Source organism: Mercenaria mercenaria, chromosome 11, assembly GCF_021730395.1.
Source record: "Mercenaria mercenaria strain notata chromosome 11, MADL_Memer_1, whole genome shotgun sequence".
NCBI classification, from domain to species: Eukaryota; Metazoa; Mollusca; class Bivalvia; order Venerida; family Veneridae; genus Mercenaria; species Mercenaria mercenaria.
This window is the reverse complement of record NC_069371.1, coordinates 13681783-13704564: the sequence shown is the minus strand read 5'-3', so window position 1 is coordinate 13704564 and position 22782 is coordinate 13681783. Positions and strand designations below refer to the sequence as shown.

At 34.2% G+C, this 22782-nt stretch overlaps 1 protein-coding gene across 1 annotated transcript in view; it reads right to left on the bottom strand.

Moving 5' to 3' along the window:
* LOC128547024 (uncharacterized) overlaps nt 1-22782 on the bottom strand; it is a 51430-nt gene that overhangs the window by 14507 nt on the left and 14141 nt on the right. The window contains exons 2-3 of the mRNA XM_053518582.1: nt 8865-8948; nt 2106-2160 (exon numbers count right to left, since the gene is read on the bottom strand). Of these exons, the coding sequence (XP_053374557.1) occupies nt 2106-2160; nt 8865-8948 (139 nt within the window). The remainder of the gene's footprint in view (nt 1-2105; nt 2161-8864; nt 8949-22782) is intronic.

The following is a 22782-nucleotide window of genomic DNA, read 5'->3' as shown; positions in this document are numbered from 1 at the left end:
TCCTGTTGTTTTCTTTTGTGATAATTCTAAATTGTTTAGTTATTTTGTAGAATATCCTAATTGTTTGATAGGACATGTCTTAATTTGATCAAAAATAATCTTTTCATGAACAATAAACTAATAAACTATTAATATAACAGTGATTTAATATGTGTCCCCTGTAACTCAATTTTGAGTGGCCGATTCGGCAATTAAAATTACTGAACATTCTTGAAACTTGGCATGCGGTCAATATGTAAACTGTGAGAAAAAATAGGTTTTATAATAGTCTATTAATTATTTTTCATTCAGCAATAAAATCTGTAAAATGATCCTTTGGAAGCATAGAATGCAACCAAGCAGAATAATAGCAGACTCGGTTTGATTGAGTCTGTTCATAAGAGGTAATGAAATGTGTAACACCTCACACGCCCCTTAGCATCTATTGAATGAACTCCATGATCCCAAAGGACCAGAAAATATAACAACACTGAATGAAGTACGGGAATCTTTTTACAGCCGCCATAGGGCACCTAAAATATCTTTTTCATGTACTATTTCATTTTCATGTCAAATGTATGCAGAAATGGAGAATTATAAAGGCAAAGTCCACAAAATCTGATTAATTAATCTTCAAACCATACACATATACCAATCACTTATCATATATGTAGAAAAAATATTTTTATAGATATTTCCTTGTCATAAAACGCTATAGTATGTATTCCCATGTCACACTTTTGTCCAGTTATTTTGAAAGTCACCCATATATTATTTCATTGTGCTAAACCTTACTGTGCTGTATGGTTAAATTTTACTTCTTATGAAGATCGCTTAAAGTGGATGACTTCAATTGTGTTCCACAAATATAATATGTGAGTTTCAGGAATAATATTTAATAAATAAGATAACGAATTGGCAATATATGTAAAATATGACTAATGACTAATGACTATGGTGATATTTATATGTTTTGCCAATATCCATCCTTGACGTGGTGTTTCAACCATAAATATTCTGTGTAAGTTTCAGGGAGATTGTTCAGAAAACAAGGTTCTTTTATTCGTTAAAAGTAAACTTTATGACATACTTCGGACAAGTGGCCTTACCGCCATTAAGCATATTGTGCTCAGGTTAGCTTCATATCAGGAAATACCACAGACAAACTGAGCACGTTGTGGTCATGTTAGCTTTAAATCGAGAAAATACCACGGAAAAACGGTTATTCCGCAAGAGAGTACATTGTTCTCATGTTAGCTTTATATCAGGAAAATACCACGGACAAACGGTTAATCCGTAAGTGAGCATGTTGTGCTCGTATTAGCTTTATACTAATAACTGTAATGAATGATTGTCTATTGAAAATATCAATCGGACATTTCAAAGCTTTGTAGAGCATTTTCAAACTGAAAGAAAAAAATGTATTTGTCGGATAAAGATAAAAAACATAAAACATAATTTAGGTTCTCAAAGTTTCCACTACAGACATTAAAGAAGGGACTGTTGCACCGTCTGTTTCTAAGCTTACTAGAGTACTTGCTCAAGGAACTCTGATAATTTGTAATCAGGCTAGCAGTTTCTGACATTTTCTCAAAAGTTTTCACTACAGCCATCTTAGGAGAACATGCTGAGTCCCCTCGCTGTCATGTATTTGAAAAAAAAAATGAAATGATTTGAAGGTAATTTACAGAGACTTGCTCAAGGAACGATCTTAAATAGGGATAGCAGTTTTTGTAAACATCCTAAAAGTTTTCTTTATAAATATACAAGACAGACGAGCCTCTGCTGTTCATAATTTGTTTTTAACGAAACAAAATATATAAACCTAATTCGAAGGCATTTGTACGAAGCCCATAGAAATAAAAAACTCCAGCATTGTTTTGCTTAAGTCTTAAAAGTGAGAAATGACGGAATATCGAAAACTAAGTTAAAGCTCTACACCTGAAAAACTTTTTAAGAACATTACATTTTGGGCGTTCAGCTATTTAAACAAAATTGATTTTCTAGAATTATTGACGGAGGCAACATATGAAATTTCGAACAGATTTGAAAATATATAGTATGATATATAATGACAAAAATGTTTTGCTTGATAAAAAAAAACACATAGGTATAATGTAACTTACACCAATAGCAATGCTTTACGCCTTTCCACAGCAAACAAGCCTGCTTTGCCGGACACTGAAAAAAGTGATAATAAACATTTAAACTTATACACATTGCAAAAACTATACATTTTACACATGTCCAAACATTTTGAAGCAATGCTTTGTTTTTTACATAGATACATCAAACAAATGCTGAAGCATGATTATTGTGATCATATTCATAATGACACTATACAGGTACATGTATATAGTCATAAATCTATATAAAAAAATCAAAATACAACATTTTAAGACTGCATATTATGTGATTTTGAATACAACAATAGTATATTATACAAACGTACAAACTTCCATTATTGACGACTGCAATAAGGCGTATAAACAATTTCTTATATAATATCAACTTGATAAGTATATAAATCAGAGTTCAAAAGCTTTAACTATGAGATTATCAACTGGATTAGAACAGTTTCGGTGAGAAATCGTTATTTTTTTTCATAGTTTTCTCAAAAGTACTGTTTGTCAATTTTGGCTTCTATTTCTGGGACCTCGATATAATTAGTTCATTTATAAGAAATGTTTATGTTGTATTTTATCGTGCCTTTTGTTGACATTATGCTTATTAGTGGTGCGACGGAGAAAACAAAAATTAACCTTGGAACACGATTATAAACAAGAGCCATGTTACACATGGCTAATCCCCCCGCCAGGCTTATTATAATTGAAGGCTAAAGTTCCTGGCAAGTTAGTGTCTGAAAGTATTAATTTTGGGGAAAGCTTTCAAGAACCGTTTAGTTGTGGTCCGCATCAGGGGTTTTAAGATGTGGAAGAAAGAATAAGTCAGTAGTGAGGTGGTTTACTGCTAAATTTTATTAATTTTCATGAACAGTATAGCTATGATGTTTTTCTATATGGCTACTGTAAAAAGAAGGAATGGAAAGCTAACAGGGAACAAGGGTGCCAGAATGTCACAATATATGCCCGTCAAAGCAAATTTCTTTACTCTAGCAGCTGTATTTGCAAATGGAATGTTTTTGTGGTTGTTTAATAATCATTGCAAGTCTTTTGTTTTTTAAAGTCCACAAAAAACTCCTCACCAGGTAGAGATACCTTATATATAATAAAATACACCTAAAACTGGAGAGTAACATCTATGTTGTACCACAGAAAAGTGGTCTTATTTTTTCCCTAGGGTCAATTCTAAAAATGTTACAATATAAGTTATTTATAGTAACAACTAAGGGAAGTTAATCTTTAAAAAAAAAAAAAATGCAAGTCCACACAAAAATCTTTATCAGGTAGAGATTGGTCAAATACACCTCAAAATTGGATTTAGCATGCTTGTTGTACTACAGAAAAGTGGTCTCGATTTTTCCCTACGACTAGTAATGAAAAAGGTACAATAAAAGCTATTTAAAGTAACAACAAAGGGAAGTAATTCTAAAGAAGGGAACTGCGCATGACACTTCGTCTCATGATCGTGTATAATTGTGCCAAGTCACATCAAAATCCCTCCATGCATGCAGAAGAAATGCTTTGGACAAAGTCATTCTTGTGTCTGACCTTTGGCCCCTAAGTGTGACCTTGACCTTAGGCCTAGTGACCTGGATCTTGCGCAAGACACTCCGTCTCGTGGTGGTGAACATTTGTGCCAAGTTATATCAAAATCCCTCTATGCATGAAGAAGAAATGCTCCGGACAAGGTTTTTATTCTTGTATCCTTTGACCTCTAAGTGTGACCTTGACCTTAGACCTAGGGACCTGGTTCTTGCGCATGACACTCCGCCTTGTGGTGGTAAACATTTGTGCCAAGATATATCAAAATCCCTCCATGCATGAAGAAGATATGCTCCGGACAATTTTTTTAAGAAAGTATGATAAAGGGGAATAACTCAAAAAATAGGCAAGGTAGAGTTATTGTTCTTGCACACTGCCCTTCCTCCCAATGTGTTCTATCAGTGTATGAAGTTTGAAGAAAATCCCTCCAGTACTTTTGGGGTTATGCTCCAGACAAAATGTTTTAAGAAAATATGATAAAGGGGAATAACTCAAGAAATAGGCAAGGTAGAGTTATTGTTCTAGCACACTGCACTTTCTCCCAATGTGTTCTATCAGTGTATGAAGTTTGAAGAAAATCCCTCCAGTACTTTTGGAGTTATGCTCCGGACAAAAATGTTTCAGAAAATATGATTAAGGGAAATAACTCAAAAAATAGGCAAGGTAGAGTTATTGTTCTTGCTCACTGCACTTCCTCCCAATGTGTTCTATCAGTATATGAAGTTTGAAGAAAATCCCTCCACTACTTTTGGAGATATGCTCCGGACAAAGATCGTTGCGGACACACGGACGGACGGACGCACGGACGGAGAGCATTTCTAATATCCCATTCGCCTTTGGCGGGGGGATAATAAATGTGTGCACGTATCCAGATTAAACCCCTCTGTGGTGTTTTATTTGCCATTGACCGTTCCAGTGGGGTGTCCCACATTTTTTCCTATACATCATTTTTAATTTTATATTTCGTAGTTTGTGTGCATGTACTCTGCGCACAGCCAGATTTACTTTGCTGTCTTTCTTTTGGTCTCTTTAAAGTCAAAATAAATCCAACACATGTCATCAGAATACAACAATTGTCCATATCCATATCTTATGTTCTGTTAAACTTTTACAATTTTGATGGCATAACATTTTAATTTAATGTCATATTTAAGCACCTTGTCTTTTGCGTAAAGTCTATTTATCATTTTTCCATTAGTTTTCCTGACTTTTGATGAATATCATTGTTTGGAGACACGCATGTCCGTCTGCCCGTCCGTCCGTTCATCCGTCCATCGTGTCCTCTCAATATTGTCAATACCGCTAGGAAGATTTTCATGAAACCTAACATCAGCTGTTAACATCAGTTGTTAAACTCACCAGGACGACATGTAGAGAGTACAGTCAAGCTTACTAGATCCAAGGGCAAAAGTCAAATAGATTAACTCCGTGTCAGCTTCATATTCTGTTAACAACTTGGAAAATTACAATTAAACTAGCACCAACTGTATATCTAACGAAGGAAACGTGCAGAGCACAAATCAAGGTCACTTGATCCAAGGTCGGTGCCACAATCAAAGGAAGGCAAAATCTTTATATCAGCTCCATATCTTCTAAACCGTTAGAAAGATTTTCCTTAGACCTAGCAACATTTGTTAACCTCATCAAGACTACATGCACAGATTACAACACAGACAAGATTTGACTTGGGAGGTAAAATATAAAAAAGATTACTTTCATTTTCGATCCATACTGTCTAAACCACTTAGAGAAATTTTATAAAACTAGCATCAGATGCCTACCTCACACCAACGACGTCCAGACCGTCCACTGTCAAAGTCACGCTTTGAGGTCAAAAGTCATATAGCTTAGCTTTATGTCCGCTACACGTCTTTTTAATCGTTTCGAGATTTTCTTAAATCAATTATTTTTCAACTTGACATGCAATGCGCAGAAACCAAGTCACTGCATACCGGGTCAAGGTCAATCACGGAGGTCAATGGAGGTCACAACACTTCTATAATGCAGGGAACCTTTTAAAAACAATAGCATCAATTTTTGGTCACTAAGTTGAAGGCCAAGATTATACTTGGTGGTCAAATATCAATAGCTCAAATGTGTGGACACTTCATACTTTTGTAACCATAGAAAGAATTATCATAACACCGGAATAAATTGATAACCAAATAAGGACGACATACAAAGTGCAAAACCAAGTTCTTGGGTCCAGATTAAATGTCACATTCGAAGCTCTAATGTAATGTCAGTAATATTTATTTTCCCGTCATCAAATCGGAGTCCAGAATCTTAATCGCCTATATTGGAATCGCAAGTCTATTATTCGACTTTTGCTGTTTCTAAGCGCATGATGTTTATCGTTAATAAACGCAAAAATATATGACATAAAATAAAATTGTTTGAAGGAAATACGTAAATGTCAACGCAGAACGGATTTTTTTTGTATACATCCCTATATATATATATTTTGTAATTAGATGTGTTGAAATATATCTTCAAAAAACTATCGCGTCATAGTATCTATGATATTCTATTAACATCTAATGTTTCACTTTCTTGGAAGGCCCTTAATTGATTCACCAGCCATTCAAACAATGCAAATTTGTATTCCTAAATCTATGGCTATTTTTATCCATTGCAATATGTATTCGCTGGTTTTATTCAACTTTAAAAATAACAAGTTGTGCCTTGTTTTTAACTTCTAATTCTAATATATAATAAGATCTTTTTTATTCCATAATCATCTTTCACAGTGAAATTGGAAGGCATAATTCCTTTGTATAACAGACTATCGGAACGTCTTATAACGACAACGTAAGCAAACCAGTGAGGGAAACGTTTATGTATAGTGAATGTCATGCGGAAACAGAAGCATTTCAATTTTTTTTGTATATGAGCCGCACCATGAGAAAACCAACATAGTGGCTTTGCGACCAGCAAGGATCCAGACCAGCCTCCGCGTAGTCTTGTCAGGATCCATGCTGTTCGCTAACGGTTTCTTTAATTGCAATAGGCTTTGAAAGCGAAAAGCATTGATCCTGACCAGACTGCGCGGATGCGCAGGCTGGTCCGTATCCATGCTTTTCGCTTTCAAAGCCAGTATGTTGGTTTTCTCATGGCACGGCTCATATATGAATTGATAGCAAAAGTCCTTGCCATGCTATAGAGTAGCTTCTGTATGAGACTGGTTAAAATCACTTGCCCCTCACAGCTGCGGTTCGAAGCCTCGCTTGAGAAGTATAATTTTATGTAAGGTTTTTAAGCTAGTGACTGCCTATTCTTTGTTAAAAGCTCAATGTGGCATCTAGAGATTTTCTCTGCAATTAAAAATGGGTAGCAGCCATTTAAAATAATTTATGCCGTTGTGACTTTGAAAAGCAACAAACAAAAATGATCCATCCTGAATGTTATACACATATTGTAAAAGTAGAATTCAGTGATGATAAACATTCAGTTAATTCGACAAGGTTTGAAACATTTAAACAAAACATATGTTTTATTTTACAAAACAAATATTCATACAAATTACGGAATTTATTCACTTCTCCCATTGTTTGTAATACAAAAATAAAACTGATTTCCGTTGCATACCTTATTTAGAGCCATCAAATAGAGTCTATAATGATATAATTTAGAATTTTAAACATTTACGCTCATTAACATTATAATCACTGCTTCAACAGCCGCATGGTTTGGGATGTATTCTCTTTTAATTGACGTTTAGAGTGATTAATATAACACATCTAATAAACTAGTACAAAACCACACAGTTTGCTCCAAGCCTGAAGATCAAGCTAAAAAACCCATGTATGATGCATTGTAAATACATTTATATCTGAAATCATCTTTACCGTCCAAAAAACAATTACACTGATATTTTTTACAGGCTACTTAATGGATATAACAGCAAGAAATACATTTTTCACTTGCGGTTAAAGACTTATATTTGTCATATGAAATAGCTGCAATCTTTGTAAAAAGAAGTTGCTGGGGGTTATGTAGAAATTTACTGATGAATATGTACATTTCACGTCATATGCAATTTTGAAATTAACGATTAACGATAATTAAGTGAAAACTTAGTTAATTATAGGGTTTAATTTAATTCGGAAAGTCAACAGTTGGGTCTGAAGTCGATTGTCGGGTCACGAAGTGGAAAAGTGGGTCTTTTACACCCAACTAATTTTTTACCATTTCTCCAACAATCTAGGAGGTTACCGCTATGAAACTAGCCTACTGTGTTAGGAACCGATAAGTGGGTCTCTTTGATTATAACTGATTGGTGGGTCAACATTTTATATACAAATTTTATAGGGGCCCTTTAATTAACCATATATGAGTATATAGCAATCATCGTTTAAATTAGCTAAATACGTGCGCTTTGTAAAGTTCTTAAAGTTATGGACACTAAAGAGATATGCCTTCTCTCATACATCTAAACAAAGCAGTGTTTTTGTCACTGACCATGCGGATGCGCAGAATGGTCTGGATCTATGCTGGTCGCAAAACCACTATCATGTTGGTTTTCTCATGGCGCGGCTAATATACTATTATTATTATTATTATTATACCAGATTTATATAGCGCCCTTTCATGATCAATTTCACGTTCAAAGGCGCTTTACATAGTTCAAATGCAGCCACACGGCGCATAATTCATCCTCTACTAGTACAGATACAGAGCGATCTGACCGGAGGGACAGAGTGAGACAAAGCCCACGTGACAGAGAGGCCAGAAATCAGATACAGGCTTGTCCGGCTAACTTAGCCTAGCTCTTTGCGAATAGACATCCTGGTTCTTTAACGTGCCCAGTGTATAGCACTAATACACGCAAGGATTGTCTGGGTTCCTGACCAGTACACCTCTAGTTAACAAACGTGTTCAATCCTCAAAATAGTTAAATGAGCAAAGTATTATTACCAAGGAATTACGTTGTACATACAGCTAAATAAAAAAGCAATGTTTCATCACCAAGAATAGACACTATTATTTACGAGTACACATGCATGCGTGAACAAGAATCAAAACAGCCTGGCTTTCTCATGAATAAATGTTTAAAATATTGAAACATAGTTACAATACGATTTTCAATAACGACATTACAATTGGTTGGTCTGGTGTTATACAATGCACACAGTAAAATGTAGTAATATGAACTCATTTATCGACAGAACTGAGGAACTAAATTGTTCAAAAATTAATATTTAGTAACTGTATACATACGTCCATGTGGTTTGTACAAGGCTGTTTGTTACCTTCGCATTCAGCTTCAGAGAGTTGAACCATGCTTGCTAACAAACACGCAACCTAAAATTATCAAAAATACTTAATGGAACACTTCATACCTTGAATATATTTAAATTTGGCTGTTTAAATTTGAGAAATTGGCAGTCCGTTGTATACGATAGAAGAACATAATTTTCAGTGAGATTTTTTTGCTTTCTGTAATCAAGAGCGATTTTAAACCGAAACTGATTTACCTATGAATTAGACGTACACGTTCAATTAATGACACCCAGCTATTTTCGGTTGTTTTGCAATTAAACGACCGAGATCTCTAACATTTTGAGTTACTAACATTTTGAGTTACTGTGGTAAATGATAAGTAACCAGACTTAGTACAGTATTGCACATTTTTCATTAAGAAATATTAGATAAGTCACAAATACTGAAAACTGCTGTGCAGGCACCGTTTACAAGGTGTGTATAAACAATACCTAAAGTTATTTAAGCGGTTGCATTGGAACCACCCAAACCGAAATATTCATGCTGAAGAATTAAACAGTACACTAACACAACATAAATGTCGTGGTGAACGATCTGTAGTATATGTATATACATATATATAAGTATATCGAAAGATGTACAAACATTCATGTATATTAAGTATACTAGTATACTAGCACGCTTCAAAGATAACCAGCTATTAATATCTTTTGACCCATTTACTTTCTGTCCTCTAAATCAATCATATTTGTTTCTTATCTTCAACAAAATAAGCAGACTTTTGAATTTTGTTCAAGGCACGTAAATAGATTCATTGAAATCATGTTTGATGATCTAAACCAGTGTAATCTTCCTAAATGCAAGAGATTTTTTAAAAAGGTCATTAAAAACAAACGTTTCTATCTTTTTTATTATTTTAGCTCACCTGAGCACGAAGTGATCAATGTGAGCTATTATGACCGCTCACTGTCCTGCGTCCATCTGCGTCCGTCGTCCGTCGCAGTCGTCCGTCAACATCTGCCTTGTTAACATTCTGGAGGCCAGAGTTGTGACCCAATCTTTATGAAACTTGGTCAGAATATTTGTCTTGATAATTTTTAAGACAAGTTAGAAACTGGGTCATGTTGAATATAAAACTAGGTCAGTAGGCCAGATCAAAGGAAAATCTTTAACAACTCTGGAATCCACAGTTTAAGTTTGAAACTCATGCGAATTGGTCAGAATAATTGTCTTTATGATCTGTAGGTCAAGTTTGAATCTGGGTCATGTGGGTAAAAACACAGATCACCCGGTCAAATCAAAGGAAAGCTTGTTAACACTCTAGAGGCCACATTTATAAACCTATCTTTATGAAACTTTGTCAGAATGTTTATTTTGATAGTTTTTAGGTCAAGTTTAAATCATGGTCATGTGGGGTCAAAACGGAACAAGGTTACTAGGCCAGATCAGACGAAAACCTTGTTAAAACTCTAGAGTCCACAGTTCAAATTAAAAACTCATGAGAATTTTAGGTCCAGTTCGAATCTGGGTCATGTAGGGTCAAAAAGTTGGTCACCCTGTCAAATGAAAATAAAATTCTCTGTGTGTGCAATAGGAGCTGCATTTTTACTGGATATTCGTGAAATTTGATCAGAATGATTTTCTTGTTGAAATCAGGTTCGAAAATAGGTCATCTGGGATCAAAAACTAGATCACCTGGTCAAATCAAATGAAAACCTTGTGTATGAAATAGGGGCTGCATTTGTCATTTGATGTACTTAAAACTTTGTCAGAATGTTCGTCTTCATAAATCTCGGTTTAAATCTGGGCCACGTGGGGTCAAAATTAGGTCAACAGGTGAAATCAAAGGAAAATCTTGTTTTACACTCTAGGGGCAACATTTCTTAATCAATCTTCATAAAATTTGGTCAGAATGGGTTTTTTTTATTATAAGGTTTAAGACGATTTTAAATCTGAGTCACATGGTGTCAAAAAACTAGGTAACTAGGTCAAATCAGAGTAAGAGCTTGTTTAGACACTTAATAACTCCAATTTACACGAAACTTTCTCATAATGTTTGCTTTTATAAAATCTTGTTTAAGTTTAAATCTGGGTCATGTAGGGTCAAAAACTAGGTTAAATTAAAGAAAGTGCTTGTTTACACTCAGGAGGCCACATTTTTGGTCCAATGTTAATAAAACTTTGTCAGAATATATGTCTCGGATGATTTAAAAATTGGACGTGGACGGTAGCATGCATTTCCACTACCGTCCGTGAACAGGCTCAATCAAACCGAGCCTGCAACATTTTCGTTTTTGTCGTGTTGAGCGACCTGGGAAGTTTCCACTTTTCTCTATATTGATAACTAACCAGGTCATTATGCAAAATTGAATAAAAATCTTGTTTACACTCTAGAGGCCATATTTTTAATCTTATCTTCATGAAACTTGGTCAGAATCTTCATCTCCTTGAAAACTCGAAAGAGTTTGAAACTGGGTCATGCGGTATCAAAAACTGGGTCACTAGGTCAAAAATGTTAACACATTTATGGTGTGTTTCTCAGATGAACGACATAGGGCCATCTTGATTTTTTTAATGTTTTATTCTTTATAATTTTCCGTCGTCAGTTGTGTTTTAAAGATACATAATAGCCTTGCAAGTCCCATAACCTGGATGAATCCGATACCTATTTATGTAAAAAAAACTCGTATTTAAGAAGACCATAAAATTTTGAACTTTTCCTTCATATTTTTCACATTTCTATGCCCCCGAAGGTGGGCATATTCAAATCGCACTGTCCGTCCGTGTGCGCGCGCGTGCGTGCGTGCATGCGTATGTGTGCGTCTGTGTAAATGCTGTGACTTCTACATTCATAGGGAAATTTGACAATACTTTGACACAAATTTTAACCATATTTAGGTGTGTCGCGCTTGTTAATGCACAAGGCCGACAATTGATAGAATTACGTAAGATTTTTTCATTATATATTATGAATGTTAGGATGGGTGAAAATAAAGATATTGGTAACTTTATATATACATCAACAAATGGCTGTATTGTTATAGATTATTGTTTGGTTTCAAAGGATATTGTAAATCTTATAAATAATTTTTGTGTAGCTGAACGAGGTGAATCTTCACATTTACCAATAAATGTGGAATTAAACGTTCCAGTTAAAAACTATAATAAAGAGAACTCTCTTCATATAAAAGAGACTGTATATAAACTAAACTGTACACATAAACTGTCGTTTCAAAATAAAGCTGAAGAGACATTCTCAAAGGATGTACTTAACAAACTTTTATTTGAAATAGACAACCCAAAGAATAATATTAATGACACCGTATCTAACTTTGTTGAAATGTTAAGAGAAGTTGGTAAACAGTTTGAACATTCTTTTGAAGCGAGAACTGCTGATGAAAATCCAAGATGGTTTGATAAAGAATTTAAAATTTCAAAACGTTTAAAGTATCAAAAATTGCGAAAATACAGACAACAAAGAAATAATGAAAATCTTAGGTCTTACATACAGGCTAGGAAAGATTTCAAAAATTTATATGAAAATCAGTGTAGACAGTTTTATGTGAAACAGTTAAATCAGCTTACAAATGAAGTAAATGACCAACGATCATTTGGTCAAAACTTAAACAAATTACATGTCATAATCAAACAAGAAGTAATAATATAAGCACTTCTCAATGGATAGAACATTTTGAAGGTCTATTAAATCCTGTAGCTGCAAACGAAAATAATATAGGAAACATTGGCATTTCGATAGATGAACCAAATAATGATATTGAAAATTATATATTTAATTCAGAAATTTTAGAAGATGAAGTTAGACTCGCAATAAAGCATCTCAAGCAAGGGAAAAATCCTGGTCCAGAAAACATATTGCCAGAATTCTTTATTTATGGTATTGAGAGTATTATTCATATTTTAGTAAAATTGTTTAATAGTCTTTTTACTACTGGGGAATATCCTGAAGGTTGGTGTGAATCTATTATAATAACACTTCATAAGAAGGGAGACGTAAATAATGTAGAGAACTATAGAGGCATCTCGTTACAGAATGTTTTGAGTAAAATATATTGTGGAATTCTTGTCTCGAGGTTAAATTTTTATGTACAAATGTACCATAAGATTTCGGAAAATCAAGCCGGATTTAAAACAGGTTATTCAACTGTTGATAATGTCTTTATTTTAAAGTATGTTATAGACCGCATTTTAACAAAGAGACATAAACTGTATGTTGCTTTTGTGGATTTTCATAACTGTTTTGACACTAGAAATAGGCAGATTCTATGGAATATTTTAAAGGAAAGTGGTATAAAAGGTAATTTCTTTAAATGTTTTCGAAGTATGTATCATAATGTTAAGGCATGCGTTAGATGTAATGGTTCAAGAAGTGAATATATACAAAGTACGATCGGCTTAAAACGGGGCTGTTCAGCCAGTCCTATCTTGTTTTGTTTCTTTATAGATGAACTAGAACGATGTCTTTCAAATAATAACGTAGGTGGTATACATTGCACCCAGATACTATTAAGTTATTCCTTTTAATGTTCGCAGATGATGTTGCATTATTAGCAGACACAGGGTATGGCCTTCAAAGGCAACTGAATATTTTGTCAGTTTTTTGTGATACATTTAAATTAAAAGTAAATGAAGGCAAAACTAAAGTTGTAGTCTTTAAAAATGGCGGCGTACTTGCGAGGAATGAAATATGAAATATAAAGATGCTGAGATTGAAGTTGTAAATAAATTTGGTTATGTTGGATTGTCATTTACTAGACAGTTATCTATGAATTGTATGGTTCATGACCTATGTGTTAAAGAAAAAAGAGTACTAATCTCTATTCTAAATTCACTGTACAACTGTGGTCAATTGCCAAAATCTGTATTTTTAAAAACAAAATATTGTAAAGTTTGTCCTCAATTGCTATACGGTTCTGAAATATGGGGCATATATAAGTTTGACGAACTAGAACGTGCTCAGTATTACGCATGTAAAAGGTTTATGTGTGCTAAACAGAAAACATCTAATGTTGCAATATTAGGAGACTGTGGTAGATACCCATTATAAATAACAACATATAAAAGGTCAATTAAGTACTGGAAGAAATGCTATAATATGATGCTAAATGATGATACGAATGGGCATGTAAACTGGGTAACTGTTGTTAAAAATTACTTGATGAGTCATGGTTTTGGTCATGTATGGTTAAGTCAAAATGTGCAGTATGAGCCGGGTTTTTTAAAAATGTTTGAAAATAGGTTAAAGGATATTTATAAACAAGACTGGAATGTAAATTTAAACCTAAATGCTAAACTTGTGCATTATAAAGAATTTAAAAATGAGTTTCAATCTGAGCTATACCTGCATGTACTTAATTTGAGAAGGTTCAGATACGTTAATGTTAATTTTAGATTAGGTAGTATGGATTTAGAAATTGAGAAAGGAAGGTATACTAATACCGCAAGAGAAAATAGAAAATGTAAACTATGCGATACCAATTCTGTTGAGGACGAGTACCATTTCCTGTTACGCTGTGAATGTTATAGAGATCTCCGTGAACTACATATACCAAGCAAATACTATACTCGTCCAGATGTTAATAAATTTAATATTCTTATGTCTACAAGAAATGAAGAACTGATAAAATCAACAGCAGTATTTCTTTATTATGCATTTGAAAAAAGAAAGACACTTTTACAAACTTTATTAGAGCAAGATATTTTGATGTTAGATTGATGGAGGTAAATACTTATGAAACAAATACCCACATTGCAACAGTGTTATATATGTTTATATCTATATACGCACACTGTACTGATTTTGAAAGCTTTGTATATGTGTATTGTATATACCTTGCATGGGCCGGAGGCCTTGAAGTAAATAAAGAATTGCCATTGTCATTGTCATTATTACCCGGGTCTATCAGGTCAGTTCAAGGTCACAAAATGATGTTTGATTTTTTTCGTGTCCAGTCTATATCTTTTAGGCATACGGAGGTACACATGGAACCTTCAATGATACACTAGCGTGTAATTCCATGAAAAGCGGCGTATGGTCTCCAGTTAAAATAATGGGTTCGCCCTAAACGAGAAAACAATCGGCAGAACTAAACAAACTGGAATTTAGAAAGGGGATCTGATGTTATACAGCCTGCATATCACAGGAACTGCCAAAAGCCTGTTTTGACCACAATAGGCAGCTTAATATGAAAACACTTTTCAAGGTATAAATGGAATGAAGCATGCACTCGCTACAAGAATATGGATATGAAGAAATAATTATTATAAAAGCATAGCTGGAACGTTTCTACAATATGCCATTTTTTGTTATAACCACATATGTTCAGAACATCTATAATCTTTAAGTAAACAATTGTTTGAAGCGTAAACAGCGATATGGCAAAATAACAGCAGAGTGAATCTACTTTTAGAAGGCGTCTGTACAATGGTGTCCGTACTCAGGCTCAGATATATTTGCAAGACTTTTTGGATGAATCTTGAGAGGTGTTGCATAATTCATTACCTCTCAAAAATAGATTCGATCAAACCATGTCATTTAATATTTGGACTGGATGCGACCTATACTTCAAACGGGTCTTCTTACAGGTTTTATCAACTGACAAAAATCTTTCTTATAGCTTTACAGTAAAATGAACGCAATCGTAAACCCTACACGATATATATATATATATGCTTCAACGATAAGCAGCTGTTGATATCTTTCAAATTTTTTATTCTCTTCCTCCTTAATCAATATCTTTGTTTCTTTTCATTCAATATTCAGAGTTTTGTTTTTATTCAATATTCAGAGTAAAGACACGTAAACAGATTTTGATAAACTTTCTGTTTGATGGTTGAAGTTAGTGTGACTTTTCTAACTTTCACAGTCTTGCTAGGAATCATTTATAAACAGCAAGAATTTAATTTAAGCCGAAGAATTTTCCACCATTTTGTATTTAATCCTTTTAAGTTTTATTAATAGTATCATCTTTGCCGTCACTTTAGGCCAGCCAGCAGTTAAACATACATAGTATCCCTTAATGTTCCAAAGACTTTGATTCCGAAAAAGGGACATGCCTCCAGCCAGATGAAGATTAAATTTTCACTAAAAATATATCATTTGATCTAACTAATCAAAAGTGATAAACCAGTATTGTTTAAGAAGATACCTTAATGAGTACCATATACAACTGAATTCCTTCTGTTTTGCATCGCTGTTCAATAGCCTGACTAACGCTTTAGAGAGTTGTATCTTAATGAATAAAAAAGTGTTTTATAGATACAAATGCCCTAAAAAGCACCACGATACTTCATATTTTCTCTTTATTGCAATTACTAACTAATGAAAGCATTTTCTAAATTTCGAAAAAAGTTGACATCAATCTGGAGGCATGTAGCTTTGAAATACCTTGGTATTCCATTCATTTCTTTAAATAATTTCTGCATAGTTCCCATAAGGTAAACACTTTCCTAAGATAAAAATGTAAAACTTCTATTGTCATTAAATGCCCCTGCTTCTCTTACCATACTATGTTAAGTATGCCACATGGCATTTTTTCGAGTATACTAAAATTATAAGTACAATTTCAATTTACAAATCGCGTTGACTCGAAATGCATTTACTCGATATGACGGGCTCACTGGAAATAAACACTAAGTCCCGGCCTGTATCCTTCCACATTCAATATAAATTAAATGCAATAGCTCAACATACGATAACTCAAAAAATGCGATGACTCGACAACAATTGTAATCATTTTGTCTCAAAACTGTTAATTGTTCTCTCCGTCACTCGAAACGGTTGGTCGAATTTTTGCACCTTTGATTGAATAATTGCATCGGCTTGCCTCGGCTTGTGTTTGCATTTTAAAAAATGTTTGACTTTTTCAGGATGAGTGTGATACACATTGAAATAAGTGATAAAATGTATCGATTGTCATGTGTTGTAAATATATCATACATGTAAAATGTTATATTCTTTGTTTCTTTTCTGCATTGCATGTTTCATTTATGTGTAAATTGTATTTGTTTTATAATAACATCAATACAAATGCTTAAATAAAATGAATCAAATTAACTGTTTTTGTTATTTTGCCTCTCATATTGTAATTTTTACGATTTGCTTGTTATAACAAATTGTAATTTTTACGATTGCTTGTTATAATGAATTCCGGAATTTCCGAAAAAGCATTCCCTCGAAATTTTATCGAAGTCCCTTGGCATTTTGATTGATCGCGATTTAACTATAGTCAGTTTTGTGGCAACATGTTGGAAACTATCCTTATATTGATTACATTATTTTCCTCTGCTATACACAAATACTTCCTAGATCTATATTGGGACAGTCAGTGTAGGTTTCCTTACTAAATTCACACAGTTATAAAGGACAGATATTTAACCGAATTCACCAAGTTCGAAAAGGCAGTTTTCGTATCTAGTCCACCAAGTTCAAAAGTGTTTTTTTTTTCGTTCTTTAAACCATAACAAACTGCTGCTATTTATGTTACGTACCCCTCAAATACTTACATGATACAAGAGAACAGTAACACTCGTTTTAACACTCGTTTTAACAGAAGTCATTGCGTAATTTGATTTGATTTGTTTGGTTTAACATCACATCGACACAATACATAAGGCGGCCTTCCAGCTTTGATCGTGGAGTAATACACCAGGTGCTACTCCGTGCATTATTTCACCAAGGGCGAGCACCGGGGTAGAACTATCGACCTTCCATAAGCCAGGTGAATAGCTTCCTCACATGAAGAATTCAACGCCCCGAGTAAGGCTCAAAACCACATCGTTGAGGAGTAAGTGATTCAAAGTGAGAGACCTTAGCCACTCGGCCACGGAGGCACGCACAATCACAGAAGGACACACAATTATATGAAATAAAACTCCAATTTTAGCGTTAAAATGTTAACCATCTCTGCCAAAAAGAAAACAACATCAAGTTAGCACGCCCAAAATAGCCCGCCCGTTTAGCTCAATAGGTAAGAGCGTTGGTCGCTCGTTGATCTCGGGGTCGCGAGTTCGATCCTCGGGCGGGGCGTATGTTCTCCGTGACTATTTGATAAACGACATTGTGTCTGAAATCATTAGTCCTCCACCTCTGATTCATGTGGGGAAGTTGGCAGTGACTTGCGGAGAACAGGTTTGTACTGGTACAGAATCCAGGAATACTGGTTAGGTTAACTGCCCGCCGTTACATGACTGAAATACTGTTGAAAAAGGCGTTAAACCCAAAACAAACAAACAAACGCCCAAAATACTTCAGCTAGGAAAAATCATCTGTCTGACTTTACCACATATATCTAGAAAAACAGCAACGGACACCGTATATCCAGTCAGAGTTCAAAAATAAGAACTGTCAAGAAGTTTCAAAACATTTTAGCCGTACATTGCTCCTTTCATTACCAAGCAAACAAATACTTAAGTTTCAGTTTTAGAGAGTTTGCCAAAATCCTGGTTTGGCAAGGATATCCTTATGGTACCTATAGCATCTTTAGATATTCTAGGCACGGTGTGAACAGAAAATACACAATAAATCAAATATGCGGTTCAGTTTTAAAAGTTAAAATTACAAAATCTTTAAAAAATGCACTTAAAGTATTTTTGTACTGAAACAATCAAGCCCAGTACATTGTTCTCATTGGTGCAACATCTGTTTCAAATACGACTTGACACACGAGGTAATAATATATAATGTCCTATACTTGCTTCGAGTTCTCATGTTAGCCAAGTTGAGCACATTTTTGACTTTTAGAAGGCAATCGTTCAATTGTCTCAACATGATGAAGGTGAAAGACTATTGGCATGGTTGTAGGTGAAAGGCTTTTGACATTGACCTAAATGAAAAGCTTCTGACAGTGATAAGCATTTCACAAAGTTGAAAATATCACAACTGTTCATATTTATATTACACTGCTCCTATTTAGAGTGTAGACATTTATTGTAGAAGCTATGCATAAACATTGATTAAGATTTTATTTGTACTACATTAAACTGTTTCTTTCTTTCTCGGTGCATGTGTGCGATTAACTAAGTTTAATTTTGGTCTGAATGTTTTGTTGGCTCGCAACTGTCATTGAATAAATAAATCACAAAAACATTATATTGCCAGGTCGGTAAACAAATATCTTATTTTCTAATTCAGCAATAGTCAATTCTCTTTGGTCGTCCGAGTCCAATTACACCTTGAATGAATTTTTTCCACATTTGCTGTTATGTTGATAAACGCGTCATCAAAATAAACATTGGTATTTTACCATTGCCATGAAAATAAATCAAGTATTTGTTTCCGAAATGACACAATATTTCTTTCCTCGATTCGCATATTTTTCAAATATGGCGGCCGTAACAATATTTTACTGACATGAATATTCATTCGATTTAAAGTTTTTAATATGCGTTGCAATGGTTCAAATCTTACAGCGCAAATAACTATCATAAATATAATGTAGAAAGTGGATCCTTCGGAAGCAGTGAAAACTGCAGACTCGTTTTGATTGAGTCTGGTAATGAGCAGTAATGGAAAATGCAACACTGCCCCCTCCCCCCCCCCCCGTAGCACCGGCTTAAGCCCCCCCCCCCCCCCCCCCCCCCCCCCCCCCCCCAGCACCGGCTTAAGCATTATTCAATTCTCAAATCTAAATGAGATGAAATCAATGACCTCGAAAGACCAGAAAATATAACACTGAGATGAAGTCGGGCAACTTTTTACGGCCGCCACGCAGCACTTAACACCCGCTGTTGTGAAGTTAATATAATCTGGAAAGTAGATCCCGGTATAAATAGGCATAAAGACGGTTTAATCCCGATTTTGGAAAAAAACATGTATTTGTTACGGATATACTTTTGCACACATTTTTTTTTGCCCAATTGGCATTTGATCCTTGTACTTTTATGGCTACCAGCGAGGAACTTTGAATCTAACAAAATAAAAAATATTTTTGTTTCTCGCAATAAAGAGATAAAATGTATAACATTATTATATTTTTCTAATAATCTGTTATTCATTTCGACACGAGGTTATAAAATTCAGCATATAAGCAGTAATGTGTTTACTAGTTCCTTCCTTAACGCACGTTCCTTTTTAATGATTATTTTTTTACGGCTTCTAGCCGTAACAAGTCAAAGCGAGTAACTTTGAATCTAACAAAATAAAAAATATGTTTGTATCTCGCAACAAAGAGATAAAATATATAACATTATTATATTTTTCTAATAATCTTTTATTCATTTCGACACGAGGTTATAAAATTCAGCATATTAGCAGTAATGTGTTTACCAGTTCTTTCCTTAACGCACGTTCTTTTTTAATGTTTATCTTTTTACGACTTCTAGCCGTAACAAGTCAAAAAGGTGGTTAAGGTCGCTGACTTCAAATCACTTTCCCCTCATCGATGTGGGTTCGAGCCTCACTCGGGAAGTTGAATTTTTCATGTGAGGAAGCCATCCAGCTGGCTTACGGAAGGTCGGTGATTCTACCCAGGTGCCCGCTCGTGATGAGATAATGCACGGAGGGGCACCTGGGGTCTTCTTCCACCATTAAAGCTGGAAAGTCGCCATATGACCTATCGTGTGTCGGTGCGACGTTAAATCCAAAAAAAATAAAAAATCATTGACAAGATAATTAAATTGCTTGACGTAAGATGTACGACAAATTTACAACAAGATCTCCGGTGTTTAGGCTTACGATAATTAGGAAAAGTTTCAACGTCTTTTAGCACAAAGAAACCCTAATTTGTTTCTATTCAGCAAATAATTCAAGTTTTTTTCAATAGTACTTTAAATGATGTTTAATAAATCTGTTACAGTATTGTATCTAGTTGAAATGAACTTGTTTATTATAATATTTAATGCTCGAAGCTCTAAACAAAAAGATAAAGGAACTAACGCTTTTGATACCACTACAGATTTTTTTCAAATGAAAATCTCTCCATCTTTAGCAATGTTATAAACAGATTATGCAGGGGCGTTTTGACGTCAAAGAATACAACTGAATCGACAAGACTGTATAAATTTTCACTGGGGTTAAAAATATTTTAAACAAAATCCAGGAACTGTATTTTTATCGATGGCGAATTACAGTTGAGCGTGTGCGGGCGCTTTTGACTGTTTTGTTATAAGATGACAAAAAGATAGACACCATGACATTTATTTTGATGTTCTGATACTCCACGAAAGCGAGACAGTTATTTTTGTAGAGAGTTGTCGTATATAAAATGTAAATTTAAGAATTAAATACTATTTTATGGCTTTATATGGGTATGAATCAAACTGAAAGGCTCTTTGCTAACCATCCAAGTATCGCTAGCGCGATTCATTAATTTGCAAGAAGTCCAAATGTGATTTATACCTGTATAAACGCACAGTAAATAGCAAATCTCCTTGCAGTAAATTCTCTAAACTGCCTAGGAACTGAAAAGACTGCAGAGGACAAACTTTGACTAATGCAAAATTTCAAAACAGACAAAATGCTGAAGGTATTTCAACAGATTCTTATTTCATTCTTTAAGTACATGTTTCGTTAAGTCTCTTTTAAACATTGCAGTTATAGAAAAAGGTTGTAAACATCATCTTGGTTTCTAGACCAAGGTTATTACTAAAAGCTATTGTTTGCAATTCGCATGTTTCCCTATTGCATTTTAATATCGCAATCATTGGAAATCAGATAAATAATGATATAGAACAAAAGTCTTGTGACAGATGTTTAGACTGAAATATAAAATCTAAGTTCACGAAACGATATAAGAAATGTGTAGACGACTCTAGTAATTAAATATTTGCTGGTTATTTCAAAGGTATTGAGGTGTAGGATGTATAATTATTTCATGCGTTAAATAATTTTAATTGATGTATTTTGTCGGCAATAAATTTTGGGAATTGGTCGTCAGGGCATAAAAAGAAGGTGACGGGTGTTGAAGCTTGGTTTCTTTATACTACCCCTCCCTCTACGGTAAAGTAGTGTTGAGTACGTGACTCGCAGCATAATGACCCAGAAAGTATATTCATAACCGTATGTTTTCCACGTAGAAATTAATGAATTGATCGTTTATATGACTGAAGTTAAGTGTCATACTATGGCAATACGGATAACAAAGCCCAAATGTTAATTCGTGAACTTGTTCCTTTTGCTCCCGTTGATTGTCTTAGATTATAAGATAGATATTTTATTTTTGTTCGAGGGTAGCGAATAAGAAATAATGCTTTGAAATTCATAGTTGTTACAGACGCAGTTGTTTATCCTTCTAAATTTTACTAGTGATGGATAATTGCCATTAAGAAGATTGTTCTTATGGTCGATAAAGCTATAGTATATATGCATCCGAAATCATATATGTATTTAGAATGTTAAATGTATTTAGATTTAAACTAGTATTTACAATAACAAGTGCAAGTGCAGCAAGAAAAAACAACAAAATTCAGATATTGTGATAGACATTTTGATAAAAGAGGATAAAAGAGTCTGCCTTCACAAAATTTATAACAAGGTCAAGGACCAATACAACTATATATTTTACAACATGACTACACGCTCTTGTTCTCAGTAATGATCGCGGGCTAAATCAATATTTACAATAACACAGCTAAACGTTTAGTATTGCAATTTTTGTCGACTCTAATGCCAAATGTTCTGGAAAATCCGATATGGTATATGTCGAGATTGTTAAAAGAAACATGAGTAGCGGCATGTTTCATATTGACAGTGAATCATGCGACATTTTTCTAATTCCCTTTTTATATGTAGGTATTGCAATTACCATATCAAACGGACTGACATCTGCTATACTTAAATTGTCTTAATCGATTAGAAAGCATTCCAGCGGCGACAGTTGTGATCATCAAGATATATGAAAAAAAGAAATGTCAATTTACAGTAACAGCAACTCAATATTGTTGATGCTGATAGTGATGC